This window comes from Hevea brasiliensis, chromosome 13 (genome assembly GCF_030052815.1).
Source record: "Hevea brasiliensis isolate MT/VB/25A 57/8 chromosome 13, ASM3005281v1, whole genome shotgun sequence".
NCBI lineage: Eukaryota > Viridiplantae > Streptophyta > Magnoliopsida > Malpighiales > Euphorbiaceae > Hevea > Hevea brasiliensis.
The window spans coordinates 82,996,196-83,012,407 of NC_079505.1; the positions used below are offsets into that span (position 1 = coordinate 82,996,196).

Below are 16,212 nucleotides of genomic sequence, written 5' to 3' on the forward strand. Positions count from 1 at the left end.
AAAAAATATAAATTTTAATAATATTTTTTAGCCTGAATTTATTTTCATAATTATTATATTAACATATAATTACATTCTTTTTCCATTTTATTGTTGCCTTCTAAATTAATAATATAGCACATTCAAAATTTAAATTACAAATTAAAAAATATATATATATATATATATATAATAAAAAAAAGTGACGTGGAATTTTACTTTAGGACCAAAAAAAGCACTACGTGAAGCCCAATGAGTCCAAATTAGTCCAAGCCGAGCACATTTTATATGCATCATAATACCTCAAGGATGAAGCCCACATAAAATGAATTTAGCCCAAATTTCTATTTTTATCATGCAATTCAAATTCGACATATTTATATAGTGGAAATGAGATCAAATATAATTATGTATTATCAGCCCATGGTTAAATAAGTTTTAAATTAATTTTTAATTTAAATATTATTCTTTTTATTTTTTTATAATAAAATATTAAAAATAATAATTTTAATATCAAATAATTGTTATCATTTTCTTTAATTTTTAATTTTCTTTTAATTAAAATAATATTTAATATTTTAAATTTTTAAAAATAATATTTTATTATTAAAATTTAATATTTTATTGGGGGAAGACTTATTTAGTCTTAATCTTTTACTATAAATTTTATAAATTTAAAATTTAAAATCTTTTACTATAAATTTAATACTTTTTAGTAAGAAATTCTCGTGCCATAATTAGATATAAAATGTAACAAATATGACTACAAAATAGATTGTAATGAGATACTTGACCTATAAATTTAGCAATAGATTTAGCCAATATAATCTTAATATAAACCATAGAATTTATATTAATCTTGATTACATTAGACATTTAAAATTATTACTGAAATCCTCATCTACAAATTTAATTTTTTTTTACAATAGATTAATTTCTTGATATTTGCAAAAGAAAAGAGAAGGATTGAAACTTAGATTTTTTATTAATGTGATAAAATTATATTAAATGTAATTGATAATAATGTGATTAGGTGGAAGGGACAAAGCTAATGTCAGCCTGAAAGAACGTCAAACAAGACGGCATATGCTAAAGATTACAGAAGCTATTCTTGGTCAGCCCTACAAGCTATGTCATTTCAAAGCTTCTACTTTCTGGGAAATTTGCGTTTTTGTGTCGGTTGTATTACAGGCCTGTATAGCAAACTTGTACAATATGAAGAGGGTGAGTGTTACATTATTAGAACTAAAGATGGATACAGGAAGTACTAACTGTGTCTAATCAGAAATTTGCTGTCAACTGGGGTCATATATGAAACTTTAATCAGGCTTACCCCTTAGGGGTATTTGTGACATTAGACATTGAAGGGGATTTTCTTATAATTGCAACTTTTGACTTGAAAAAAGGCAGTCGATTGGGTACATGGACAGTGTACCAAAGAGGGACCTTGGAATCTTCTAACTGTGCATTGCAGGGGTTGACATAAGAATCCTTCCATAGTGTGATTAGGCATATTTCACTAATCGAAATTAATTAAAGAAAGTTTTAATATATAGTAATTAATTTATATATTTTATTAAATTATAAATATTAAATAGTAAAATACCAAGAAAAAAAAAAAGAGAAAGAGGTAAAAGACCTAATGATTAGAGAGAGGGATGAAGGAAAATAAAGGATTTTCCAAAGCTTTACTTTCACTATAATTTAGTGATGAAAATCTCTTGAAAAGGAAGCTTTATTGTTGGTTGATGCTGAGAGTGTTGAAAGGACACTGCCTTTGTAGGAAAACACCAGCAGTTTCCAATTTCAATACCCATCACTATTCAGCTGCTCTACTGCTTGTATTTTTCTTTTTCTTTTTCTTTTTCTTTCTATTATTTTTATTGTTATTTATAGTCCCAATATATTGATGCTGCAGTGAGCTTTGTGGACCCAGTAGGGCCGGTACTAATGCCACGTGGCTCTGAGTGATCCCATAACTGACTACTCTGATGGTTAAATTAATAAATTAATTGTAAAATAATTAAAAAAAATTATAATTGATTTGAGAGGATGAATATATGTTTATTTTTTTATGATATTTTTTTAATATTTATAAGCTTTTAAAGAAAATAATCATTACTTTAATTACAGAGATAATCTTGACATCTCGATATTATCTCTTCAAAATTCAGCTTTTTCATTTTTGTTGGTGCTTTTGCTTGGTATAGGTTTTGCTCAGGTTATTGAGTAGGCAACATCATTCTTGTCAATCTAGGCTTAGATTGTCTGCGAGGATGGTTTGAAATTGCTTGGCTTTTAGCTTGGTCTTGACTTTCTATATGAGTATTTGTTATTTTGATTGTCATATTAAATTCTTTTCATTTTTTTAACCTTATTTTGCTCGGATAGCATTATATATATATATATATACTTTGAAAGCTTTTGTCTAATATGCATATAACACAACGATACGGAATTAATTTGTAAGTTATTAAATTAGAAGTTCTTAGAGGTTTCAACGTGTAAAACTCCACCCTGTTAATCTCCACAATTCATTTTATAGTAAAGTGCATATTAATTTTATATATGTGTATGTTAAATTCGAGAAAATGTTTGATAAATTATATGTTATTTTATTTTTATTATAAATTTATATAAGTGATTAAATTATTTTACATATCAAAATAAAACAAAAGCAAAGTAATCACTGTAATCCATTCATTTATATTTACTCTTTAATTTTTCTAATTTTTAAGTATGAGATATGTAATCCTAATAATGTATAAAATATTAAAAATTAAATATTTAATTAAGCTTGAGTTGAACATGTAAAATTCGTAATTTTTATAATAAAAATAAATTTGATAATTCATAAAAAACTATAATGAGAAATTAAAAGTACCGCGTAATATTTTCATAAGAGGAAAAAAAATTACAAATGTAAAAAATTACAATATTCTATTCATAAATCATGTAGCAGAAAGAAATAATTTTTCAAATAAAAAATTTGACGGGATTAAAACTCAGTTAATATGTAATTGATGAGTTAATGTCAATTGTTGGTATAGTATTTGATAATATAGTTCGTGTCACTATTTAAAAAAATATTATCCTAAATATATTAATTATAAGCTATTATAAAACTTATTTCTTTAAATTAAATTTTATATATTTTTATTGTAAAATTTGAAAATAGTTAAACGATAATTTCAACCTTTCAGTTCAATTAATTAACACCTAAAATAGTTTATTCTAGCTTTTGTAAATCGCTTTTGTCCTTTAACTATTAACCAATAATTTTTTTTTTTTTACTTAACTAAATTTTTATTTCAAAAATTTAGGATAAGTTATGAATTCTCTTTATCCACTCTAAATAATTTTAATTTTAAATAATTATAATTATCAATAATTAATACACAATAAATTTTCTGTAAATTAAAAATTAAAGATTATACAAATACGAAGTGCGCCAACTGTTGTATATAGATAAGAAGACATAAAGTGTTGAATGGATGAAAGAGAAAAGATGAATCGTAATCCAAAATTGATTAAAAACGTTAATGGAGATGGAACACATCTTAATCTGCGGTCATCCATCCATTGATTGAGGGGGTGGCTCACTTTTTAATTATTTCTTCTAAAAGTTTTTTGAATTTTGAATCTTTCTTTGATTTCTTCTTCTTCTTCTCCTTATTATTGCATACGTATATCAGTCCACGTTGCTTTTCAACACGACGCACCCAGAGCCTCAGATATGCTTCAGTTATCCTCTACTACTATTTACCTTATTTTCATTAAAAAAAATAAAGCTAAATTAATTTATATATTTACGATTATTTTATTTATAAAATAAAATAAACACTCCATACAAGAAGGCAATGAATGAATGAATTTATATTTCCAGTGGTAAAAAGAAATGAATAAATCATTGATATTTTGTGAACCCATTCCAAGAAGACAGGGGAGAGTGATTGTGATTGAGCGTAGAGATTTTGGAAGGGGAATTGAAGATAGATGGGACTGACCCGACTCCTCACCATGTGTATACAATGTACTGCTTCTTCACAGCCCCACATTCTCTTCATCAATCATCAATTCATTCCCCCGTCATTTCAATTTCCTCATTCTTATCTCATTATATCCTAGGAACATTCACTGATAACTTAGGACAAGGTGTATATATGATGTGTTGACGCGTGTTTGAGAGGTTCAAGTCGATGGAAATAAATTTACTTAGTACAATCGTTTTACAGCCACTCGATTTCAGAGTAGTTTTCTGTGGGCAGAATTCTATTGGTGCATCAAAAGGGTTCGGTAAAATCTAAGATGACTTGTATTTATGTAGCAAAAAAGTTAATATTTGCTTGACAGGTATAAAGTCATATCTAAATCAATGATATTCTAAGTCGAATCAAGTGTTCTTTAAAGTGTTAATGGCTCTGACATACTTGAAGTGATGGTGACTAATCGATTAATGAGGCTGGCTTATCTGCCTATCCAACCTATTTGTGGGAGATAAGTGTATGTACCGATTAGTTAGTATAGGTAATTTTTCTTTTAATTAGTCAAAGTGTCAGAGAGTTAAAAAACATATTTCACTCTGCTTTTAGTTGTATTCTTTCGAATTTGGTATTGATCTTTTAGATCTCTCAACTTAGAGTTCTGGTACTTCATAAATAATTATGAAGTTTAGATAAGTCGACATGATTCAACTCTTTTTTTGCAACTTATTACTACAGTATGATCGCCTCTGATGGTATTTAGGGTAGGCTACCTCTTTAGTAGAAGTGCAGATACTTTTACATCTCCTTTTCTTGTACTGAAACTCTTCCAACTTCTCTCACAAAGTGTGCACGTGTCACCCTATTAGAGATTTGTATATTTTATGATGCATCATTCACTATATACGAGTATGCTTCACTGCCCACAAACACACTCAAATTATTAAAATGATACTCCATGTTGCAATATTTATTACTTGGTTGTTTATGTATAATCATTAATTCGAATAAATCAAAAGGAGAAGATCAAATGCGAAAGTATGAAACAGACTTCTGAACTCAATTCTAGGACAAAATGGTTGAAAATTGCTAACAACATGACAATGAGAATAAAGAAAAAAGGAAATGGAGGAGGAGAGCGATGAGCAAAACAGGTAAATAATATAAGAGTTGGAGTGGGATTTTAATATGTTGTGTGAGAAATTGGTTCAAAATGAATTGGTTGGTAAAGTTAAGTCTTAATCCAGCTTTATTTCTTTTTGACAATCTTCATATTGTGACAAAAACTCTTGACAACCTAACAACAATGATGCTGTACATAAGCAACCCTTTTTATTTAATAACAACTATATGGAATGGGACCCTTTTCAATACACATAGTTAGCCATTTACAGCATTTTGATGCGCAAACACCCACACAAAAATATTGTGTTTGGCCAATTAGCTTCTTGCATCCTTCAGAGAAGCAAGCAGCCTTATGCTGCAAAACCTTTACCATTATTAATTTGTTAATAATTTTTCTCATTAAAAGCAATTAATTTCTATAGTTAGGTAAGTAAGCTATGGTCAAATTATAATAAAGAACATTAATCACGAGAAAGATTAATGAATGATCACGGAAATTTGCAAATAGAATAAAAAATTAATTAGATTAGACATCAATTATTTATAAGAACTTAATTATGAATGTATATATTATAATGGATGCATGCACAACTAGATGATGACTGAACATTATTTATTTGGATTGATATACAATACAACTAACCTATTTCAGAAGCACCGTTTCTGATACATCTTCACGAGGAAAAATTATATCTTACTACAGTGATTCTATATATATAGATTAATACAAATTGCAGCTGATGAATACCATATCAGTTGCTCATGAGCTATCAATTTTATTTTTTTAAACTTGTCAAACACTCTAATTCATTTGTTTGGGTGTCTATCAGCTATCAGCTATCAGCTATACCCAACAGGTAAACCAAATACCTTCTTAATTGGCTTTGAAATATCTTATTTTTTATTTTTAAAAAAATATATAAAAAATAATACTTATATATTTGTATTTTACATTTATATTCTTATATATAATTATATACTAAAATTTTCACTATAAAACATTAAAATTTAAATTTTTATAAATTTATTTTTAAAAATTTTAAAAAGAATTTTTAGTTTATTTATTTGTTATATATATAATATTTTTTAAAAAGAAATCCATAAATTATCAAATTCATGAAAAGTAGAGTAGGATGATGGTGGAGGAGCTAAGGATGACATCATGGTTTTTTCATATGATTTTGTTTTTAAAAGAAAGGGAAAATGAAAAATGGCAGGAAGCTCAATGTATTGATATTTAATAGGATGTGTCAAGCTGGCTATGTAATTAATTTCCAAAGAGAATATATCTCTCAAAGTTTTTCTTTGTCGTTTCTCTCGAGTTGTCAAGCTTTTCTTTTGTTGAAGGCTTCCCTTGCCCTTCGAAGCAGATAAAGACTCGCTTAGCTACGATTTATCCCTCCTGCAATTGGGTTGAGAGTAAATAGTCTTTTGGGTGTTGTTTCTTGCATATCTATGAGTCTTCATGGTGAGGGTGATAAGGAGTAGATCTATGTAGGGATTTCTATGGCTAAATAAGAGAATTGGTGGCCTTTTATGTTTGGGGATGAAATCTGGTGGAGATTAAAAAAACTGCTGGTGGTAGGTTCCTGTGTCGTCCAACGTCCCCTTTTGACACCGAATCTATTGTTCTCGACAGGTGGCTCAGTAAGGGAAGCTCAGATCTTTGAAAGGCTCATTGTCTTTTTAGGCGGCAAAGAAGATAATGATTTAACTACTAGAGTGCTCTCTCTGTTTCCGAATATCTCTGTGTTGATATTCTTTGTTTCAAATTAGTTGAGTTTTGATTTTACTTTGTAGTATGATTTGTGGACATGGGGTTTGCCTATGGATAAACTTTCAATCTTCTGATGGTGCCATGCAGCAAAGCTATGGTGAAGGGTTCTGTTTCGTCTTCTTTAGCATGTTCTAGAGATTTCCTTTCTAGTTCCCTTTGCTTTATAATGGGCAGGGTTGAAACTTTTGGGTTGATGAGTTTTGGATTATTTATTTTTAGTTTGGACTTAGTACTTAACCCCTGTGTTTCCTTTCATTTTAATGAAATTCTGATTTCGTGTTATGTTATGTAATTAATTTCCAAGACTTATTAAAAAATTAAAAATAACAACATTGCATTTATAATTTATAGAATGTCCAACTTGTTATTGTGGGGTACGGATATATGCAAGTCTATGAATGATTCCGATCATTGGAGTTGCTTCTACCATTCACAGCGTTCTTGAAACTTGCTAGCAATGGTTTCATTTTATTTAATTTAATTTTTAAAATTTGGTGGTTGAGTTACCTAATTGGGCTGCTTTTACATTAATTCCTTTAAATATCAACAAAATGCAAGTTTATGATTATGTCTTTATTATTATTATTGCTTGCTCGTGGAATTGTACTTTTCTCATTAATTTAAAAATGCAATCACTTTTTTTTTTTTTCCTTTCTTTTAGTATTCGACGTTGGTGTAAAAAAATTCACATTTAAAGGTTAGATTTAAAAGAAATATTATGCAAAAAAAAAAAATAAACAAGTTGGCACCCACATGTATTGCATTAATTAATTTGATTAGAGAAAAAGAAGTGTATTAAGACGTGCAAAAAGCACACTAATTACTAAGCATTATGATGGACCCTTTTCATTTTTTCTTTTTAATTTTTATTTTTAAATAAATTTTATACTTATTTAAAAAAAAAATGTTATTATTATTATTATTATTATTATTATTATTATTATTATTATTATTATTATTATTATTGTTTAACTTGGCTGTAATAATTTTCGACTCAAACACCATTTTCTTTTGAGCAAACAATCAACTAATTTAATTTGAAATTGAAAAAACTGATAATTAAAATTGAATTATCTATTACTAAATTAATTTAATTGTGATATTAATTAACAAAAGTAAAATGAAATTAATCAATTCTGTTTGGTTCGATCTATCGATAATTTTAAATACAATTTCAAGCATTAACACGAACACTTGAAATCAAATAATAAATAACCCATGAAATTTCAACCCAATAATGCAATGTATAACAATTTTAGCCATCAAACATAAACCACTCAACAATTTTACAAGATTGGTAAGATGTGTTACATAAGTTTCCTTTAGAATAAATTATTTATAAGAAAATAATTTAATTAAAAATATTTATTTTATATTTAATTTTTTTATTTATTTTCAAATATTTTTTTAAATTAAAAATAATTAAATTCTTTTATTTAAAATATAAGAATTGATGAAAATTAAATTAATTAAATTAAAATTTTATAAAATTTTAATTTTCACACAAGCAGATATAATTAATTAAACAGCGTCATTTCCTGTAAGTTAAAGTCTTTATGAATAAAACTTTTCCCTTTATTATCTGTTTCATATTCCTTCACTAAATTTTCTTCAATTCCTTACTAGCTAAGTGAATATTCTCATAAGTGATATTTCTCTCTCTCCCTCTCATTAAAAATTTTTAGTTTATTTTTAATATTTTATATTATGTTTTTCTAAAAATCTCTACATTCATATTCTTTTTGAAACGATATTACTAACACCCAGAAAATATTATTTTTTTTATAAATAATTTATCGTAAATTTACTTATGTAAAACTGCCATAATGTAAAATTCTTTACTTTAAATCTATATATATATATATAGATTTAAAAAAAAAAAACTCAAATTTACATCTCTTCTGAAAAAATTTCAAATGATGAACTACCAAATGTGACAAGTCAATAGATAATGTATACTTTTTCTATTTTGTTTTTTAGATTTATTGATGTTTCATCATAGATTTTTTTTTTATTTAAACTCAATTTATTATAGACCTATAATATAATATGTATCATAGGATTTATTTATTAAACATACATATTTATATCTTGAATTTCTTATAAACCTAATCTAAATAAGAATTCTCCATTATTATGCATGACTCGGTTATGGCATCTCATTTTCTATGGATAAGTTGCACCTAACATATATGTTTTATTTGCATGTGCAAATTTCATTAACGTGTGCAATGCACACACAACAAAGATTTATTATAACTTGGGGTGGAGGGGAAGCAGTGGTAATTGTTTAAAATAATGACTGGCTGATTCAAAGCAAGACTTGCTTCAAGTATTAGGGAGTAGAAGTTATCAAAAAGGATTGTTTTTATAACATGTGTGGTTCATGGTTTTAGATTATTAATAGAAACTTCGTTTTCATTGTTTATTCTTTTTTTTTTCAACATTTTCTGTCTATTTCAGGGAAAACCCTTTTCATTTTGGTCCAAACGCACCATCCCTTGTATATGTACTATGTAGGGCACTCCAAAAGGAACAGAACAGAAAAAAGAAAGAAATTTATTTATTTTTTAACTATTTTTTGTTTTTTCTCATTGAATCTTTTACGTAATGTCCTTCTCCTTGTTACATGACAGTCAAATTATATTATTCATGGGCCCCACCCAGTGTCGGCCGCCTTTATATATCACCTTATAATATTGGGAATTATATATGTAATAATATAAAAGATTTAATATTGGGAATTATAATTTTACATGAGTTATCTGCAATGGGGTGCTTCGCAGTAACTGGCAAGCAAAGAATTTTCCCCTGAGAGAAAGCGACCCTGTTATTTTATTTTCTTCATAGTAATTACATGTTGCTCACAGTTTCTCTAATCAAATAATTAAGTTGGTAGGTATTCTAATTTCTACCCTTCCATTGAGAATTTCTTTCTTTCACTAATACATATTTAAAAATTATTCAAGAATTAAAATTATTTACTTTGATAATTATAATAGTCGATTAACGTATAGTTGTTATAATTAGTTTGTATATTATATAATAGAGAGAAAAAAATTTTCACATTTTTAAAATATAAAAAATAAAATAAATGAAAAGAATGAAATATATATAGAATCATATATATTTAAATAAATATATATCATTTTATGATGATAATTGGCACGTACATATATAAAATAAAATAATTATTTTATTTTAATTTTTATAAATAAATTATGAATATATATGTTTATTAACAAATAGATGTGTCTATTAATAAATAGATATATTTATTACACATAAATAATTACAACTGTTAGAAGACATGTCAGAATATATGTATCTATTAATAAATGAATATTTTCATATTTATTAGAAGATATGCAAATTAAAACAAATAGTTGTGCTTGTTAGAAATAAACATGTGTGCCTATTAATAAACGAATATAGTCACATCTGTTAGAAGATATACCGATTTAAAATAAATAATTATATCTGTTAAAAATAGGCATATGTGTCTGTTTATAAAAAGTTATATGACTTTCATTCTTTATAAATATGGATGAGTTTTTCAATTTAGATATATATTATTTCCATTATTTCTTTTTTTTTCCTTCTCTTTTAGTATCTTTAAATTCAGTTCATATAAATAATTCTTAAGGAAAATCTTCAGGAATTGCTGTCTACAGATTTCAGATTTTATTGTATTCTGAAAATATATTGCCATAACCTTACAGCAATCTAGTGAGAGCAATTAATATCTTAAAGATAGTAATTTATCATGCCTTAAAACCTATTCTACACCCACTGCCTCAACAATAGTTAACCGCAAGATAAAAAAAAATGTTTTGTAAGTTTGAAATTGAGGAACATATGATGCTTAAGTGAAGAAATTATGAAAGAGGGTAAAAGTGAATATATGCATGTATGTAGGGGAGTTTTTATAATTTAAAGAAGTTGATTTGGTTCAACAATAATTGGAGAATGTTAATTTCCCATGATTATATTTCAATGTACATGTATGAGGTTTGACTTTCAAGGCACTCTCATAAATTAGACTATTATAATTTGAGGACACAATTTATAACCGTATTATTACTTATGATTGCAAGGTTATTCAATGCACTCATTGCATACAAACACTCTCTTCTCTCTATAAATATATGAGTTTCATCTCTTGAAAATCAACACTATCTCTAGATTATAGTTTGAAATGATTTCATATTATATGATACGGTTATTGTATTTATTTGAAAATATTGTTCCTAAAAAATGATAATTCAGGATTGTAAAACGATGGCGTTCTAATCATCTTTTTATTGTAACTTTTCAAACTACTAAATTGATGATTTGATATGATTTTCACTCCACAATGTATAAAATTCTAATTATATAGTTTCAATGTCATATATTTATAATATATATTTAGTGTATCTTTAATTATTATTATTATTATAACATTATTTATAAATTAATATTTTATTTAAATAAATATTTTTAAACTATTTTTATATTTAAAATAGGAATAAATAATATTTTAGTAATATTTATTTTTGTTTTATTATACCATACTATATAACCAAACAAGAGAAGGATTGAAAAAATAGTATAATAATATGTTAATAATAAAAATCATATTATATAATATAATACTATACAATACAATACATTAATAAATCACAATACATTCAATCTAAACAAAATAAAAAAAAATGATTTTTTTTTTCTATAAGAGTACTCTGCTTGTTCATAGAGTTGTTCTCATTTAATCAATCATTTTCTTTTAATTTTAGTTTTTCTACCGATAGGGATATCTTAAAAACCAATCCAGTCCGATGCGAAAGCAGCAACGGATTTTCGTAAAATCCACTTGATTGTTTCACCTTCCTCAACAATACCTCTCCCCTCTCCCTCTCTCTCTCTCTCTCTCTCTCTCTCTCTCTCTCTCTCTCTCTCGATCTTGATAACTTGAATCCCAAGTATGATTTAGTCCTCTTCTCTTTAAATCATCATAATATGTTTCTTGATTTCTCTCCCTATACACCATACAAATACTCAACTACTTCTTATACTTAGCTCTCTCTCTCTCTCTCTCTCTCTCTCTCTCTCTCTCTATATATATATATAATATATGTTCAAATCATCCGGAAACCTTCCTTCTCAGTGGGTTGTGCGCAAGAAATGGGGAGACATTCTTGCTGCTTAAAGCAGAAATTAAGGAAAGGTTTATGGTCACCTGAAGAAGATGAGAAACTTTACAACTACATAACTAGATTTGGTGTTGGTTGCTGGAGTTCTGTTCCTAAGCTAGCTGGTAATAATAATTTATCCAGTTGACGTACGTTTTTTTGTCCTTGTCTAAGTAACAATCTTGGTTCTTGGATAATCTTAAGTTTACTGTTTGATTCGTGCAGGCCTGCAAAGGTGTGGAAAGAGTTGTAGACTCAGATGGATTAACTACTTGAGACCTGACCTTAAGAGAGGAATGTTCTCACAACAGGAGGAGGATCTTGTAATCAGTCTTCATGAAGTTTTGGGTAACAGGTATATCTTGTTATCAAATTAATTAGAACTTAATCTTTGGCACAGAAATGGAAATAATGGGTTCTGCATTTGCAATTGCAGGTGGGCTCAAATTGCAGCAGAGTTACCAGGAAGAACAGATAATGAGATAAAGAACTTCTGGAATTCTTGCTTGAAGAAGAAGCTCATGAAGCAAGGTATAGACCCAGCAACCCACAAGCCAATAAGTGAAGCACTGGAAGTGAAAGAGGAGAAGAATTGTAAAGATAAGGCATCCTTGCAAATACCGCCTTCCAAAGGGCTACCAGTTGTATCAAACACGACAATACAGGAGCCAACATTTCTCATTAACGATACGACTTACTATGGCAATGGATTAACAGAAACTTCAAGAGAGCAATTCATGAACAAGCAAGTCTATGATCCCTTATCCTACTTTGAATTCTCAGCAGGGTTTGAGCCATGTGGGTATAACTCAAGTAATATTCCAGGTCTACAGCACCCAAATCTCAGACCCTTTGATCAAAACCATTTCGAAACAAGCTCAAACTTTTCATTTACTTCAATGCCAAGTTTAACAAGTTTCGATAATGGAAGCTTGAGTGCCACAGATTTCTCCAACAATTCAGCTTCAAGAATGAGTTCTATGTTCTTGAATGAGGCCAAAGAAAGTTCCAGCAACAGCTCAAACATAAGCAGTTATACAGGATATCAGATGAACCGTATGGTGGAGAACAATGCAGCTTTCTCGTGGGACGCCGATAACAAAATAGACTGTGTGTTTCAGTTTCCGATGAACGGAATCAAGATGGAGGAATTGAGGCAGAGTCCATGGGAAGAAGGACAGCTTCACACTCAGAATTCAGTAGATTTCAGTAGCTATCCGTTAACGTCTCTGTCAGAAGATCTAGCGGGAGTAAATTTTGAGGTCTACCACCAGATATGATCACTGTAAATTAATTCGTTTACCTTCCTCAATATCTCTCTAAACAAATGCACGAGATGCTGATAGTACAGGAGTGTTTGAGATTTATATTTTTTCTCTAAAAGGAAAAAAGATGTAATCTTTTTTTTTCCCTGATTAACTAGGTGAAGATTGAAAAGCTGATATTTCTTTGGCTTTTAATCTGTGTGGTTTTCTGTATTAATTTGTTTCCTGAACAGTTGAAATGATGTACTGAAAATTTCAAGAGTGAAAACTAATTTTGTGGTCTTAACTTTCGCTGGTTCAGTTTGTCTAACTAATTATCATAATTATGTGCAGTTATGATGCTATTTTCGTGGCTGTCTTTTTCCTGCTTAAGGAGAACCATTGTTAGATAAGAAAACTTATATAGCAATAACAGAAAAAAAAAAAAAAAAGGCTTGCAGTCATTTCTGATTGAAAATACCCATTTGTGATTATATTAGTATAGGCTACACGATTAATTGAATGTGAATGTAATCAGAGAAAGGTGGGGTGGGTTTTGATTGTGAAATTCGGAAGCGCTGGCAGAGTTTTAATTAACAAGATTATCTGGGCCTACGCTCATATCTAAGATTCTGATTTCTTAGCATAAGATAATACAGCTGCTCATGCATTTTAGCGAGTCCCTCCAAAAGGCTAAAATTGGCTGTCTGTCCTCTCCTCTCCATTATTAGAGAGAGAGAGAGAGAGGGTCAACCAGAGTAACAATGCAAGGTCTAGAATCATTCATTCATCATCTTTAATTAAGTTGGTTCTAGTGCTAGCTTTAGTGGATATGCATATGCCATCATCATCAAAGGACTCTCCATAACCCCAGGCTTCACTGTTAATTAATTGCAGTGGAAAAGAACACCATGATTGGAAATTAACTGTTCATGGATGAAGTCATGCATATCCATGCTAGAGATACCTAGAATACGGAAGCAAAGAGGAAGAAGATTCCTCAGAAACGAATTATATATATATATATATATATATATATATATCAGTATCATGCATTATTGCTGTTTACATTACCAGATGATGATCATATACATGAAGGGGTTCGTACACAAACAGATTGGCTAGAAGTGTTGGTGGATCAATTATGGCAAAAACTCGTACCTTCTTCATCAAAAACAAAAGTCTGTGCCTCCACTAAAACTTGGAATAGTAACGTGGTCTGGACCAACTAGCTAGCTTTCAGTGATTAGTGAATGTCCTCTGCGACTCTAATTGAACTGTCTTTTCTATGCAACAGGAGCTAGCTAGCAAGCTATAGCTATAGGTCCTTCCAAGATGGTCCTAAACCCTCTCTAAGGTCATTTTCAGCTCAGTTTACGGGCATTGGACTTCATTAATTATATGCACTACACCTAACTAAACCCATCTGTGATGATCCTGACTCTTGTATTTTATAAAATCAAGAGACCTAATTACAATTATTTTCAAATTGATTTAACTAATAATGAATTAGTTTTCAAATTATAAGATGCCAAGTTTGAATATTATTGAAATTAAATAACTTAAAAAATTATAAATTTAATAAGTAATTTAATGCTCTATACGGAATTCATTTTTTCCTGTCGATAGATTATTGGATTGCCAAAAGGAAGAATGCGATGGGCATAGAAAAAAGGGAAGAAAGAGTCACAATTCTAAGGTGTGTTTCATACATTAGAAGCTTTTTTTTTTTTTTTTTTATAAAGCTGATGACTTAATAATAATAATAATATTCCTGATGGACTCCATTCATGAGGTTTTCCAATAAAGGGGTGCATATTATTATAGAAGTTTTAGGCGGAAATGCAGCTTCAAATTGACAGAGCAAATTAAACAAACCTATATAATATTAACATAAACAACAGTAATTAGTACTAATTTATATACCTTTTACATCAAAGTTCTCAAATTTATGCTTTAACCGACACTGTAATTTGGGATCAATAGCTATTATTCCAGTCAATTTTGACTAATCTCAAACGCCATGTTTTGTCCCCTCCGCGTATTGATTGCTGTAACATGAGAAGTGAAAGTCAAACCAAGTTAAGGAATAAAGGGCGAACAGAAAGTAAAGGTAATCTTTTCCAAAATCAATTCAAACCATAAAATCAATGTTGGCGGAAAGAATCTTTTCATTCTTAAAATTATTAAATTCATAAATTATGAATATTATTGATTGTAAAATTGTGGGTAAAAATTGTTTGATTTACAAATATATATACCTGCCGACACCCTTTGATTAGCTCAATTTTACGATTAAATAATGAAAGAATTAGATCATATGGTAAACAAAATAATGAGAAGAGAAACAGCTGGGAAAGTTCGGAATATAGTAGCATATATTTTGTTGGTCAGAAAATGGCGGGTGGTCCTCCGACAGGTGCAGTTGGTACTTGGGTATGCTCTATCTAATCATAGCTCTTCCAGACATTGCCACGGTAAAACTACACCGACAGGACATTTCATTATTGTGACTCCAGAAGAAATTTCTCAAGTCAATTCTATTTTATAAGTAATGTTCATGAATCGGATATGAATTAGAAGAGGTAATGATAACGAGGATCTACTTTTTTTGCATATCCATTTGCATCTTTTCCTTATTTCCCCTGCTAAAGCACAGCTTAATCATGATTTTACGATGCAGCATTTATGGTTAATATTCCAAGACAATGGCGAGAAATCCCACGTTTAACTTTATTTACTTTTCTTTGTCCCATGCATACGACTGTGTTAAACCAAGAGAGTGACACAGATATTACCGTCCAATGCTGTGTTATATTGAGGCCCTGCAAATGATTATAGATACAAAACACAACTTGCTGTTAGGTTTAACAGTAATATATAATAATGACCTTAATTTAAACCTAAAAAACTTCGCCTTGTATCACATA

At 28.8% G+C, this 16,212-nt stretch overlaps 1 protein-coding gene across 1 annotated transcript; it reads left to right on the plus strand.

The window, feature by feature from the left end:
* The first annotated feature begins 11,868 nt into the window (after positions 1-11,868).
* Positions 11,869-13,589, plus strand: LOC110658875 (transcription factor MYB35). Its single transcript, XM_021816639.2, has 3 exons — positions 11,869-12,163; positions 12,264-12,393; positions 12,475-13,589. Exons 1-3 carry the CDS (start codon positions 12,031-12,033, stop codon positions 13,316-13,318), a joined length of 1,107 nt encoding a protein of 368 aa, XP_021672331.2. The 5' UTR covers positions 11,869-12,030; the 3' UTR covers positions 13,319-13,589.
* The last annotated feature ends 2,623 nt before the right edge of the window (positions 13,590-16,212 follow it).

Excerpts from the sequence above, each read along its gene's own strand:
- LOC110658875 (XM_021816639.2), top strand. The coding sequence starts at position 12,031 with ATGGGGAGACATTCTTGCTGCTTAAAGCAGAAATTAAGGAAAGGTTTA. Across the intron at positions 12,164-12,263 it reads TTCTGTTCCTAAGCTAGCTG|GCCTGCAAAGGTGTGGAAAG; the intron begins GTAATAATAATT and ends TGATTCGTGCAG. Across the intron at positions 12,394-12,474 it reads CATGAAGTTTTGGGTAACAG|GTGGGCTCAAATTGCAGCAG; the intron begins GTATATCTTGTT and ends TTGCAATTGCAG.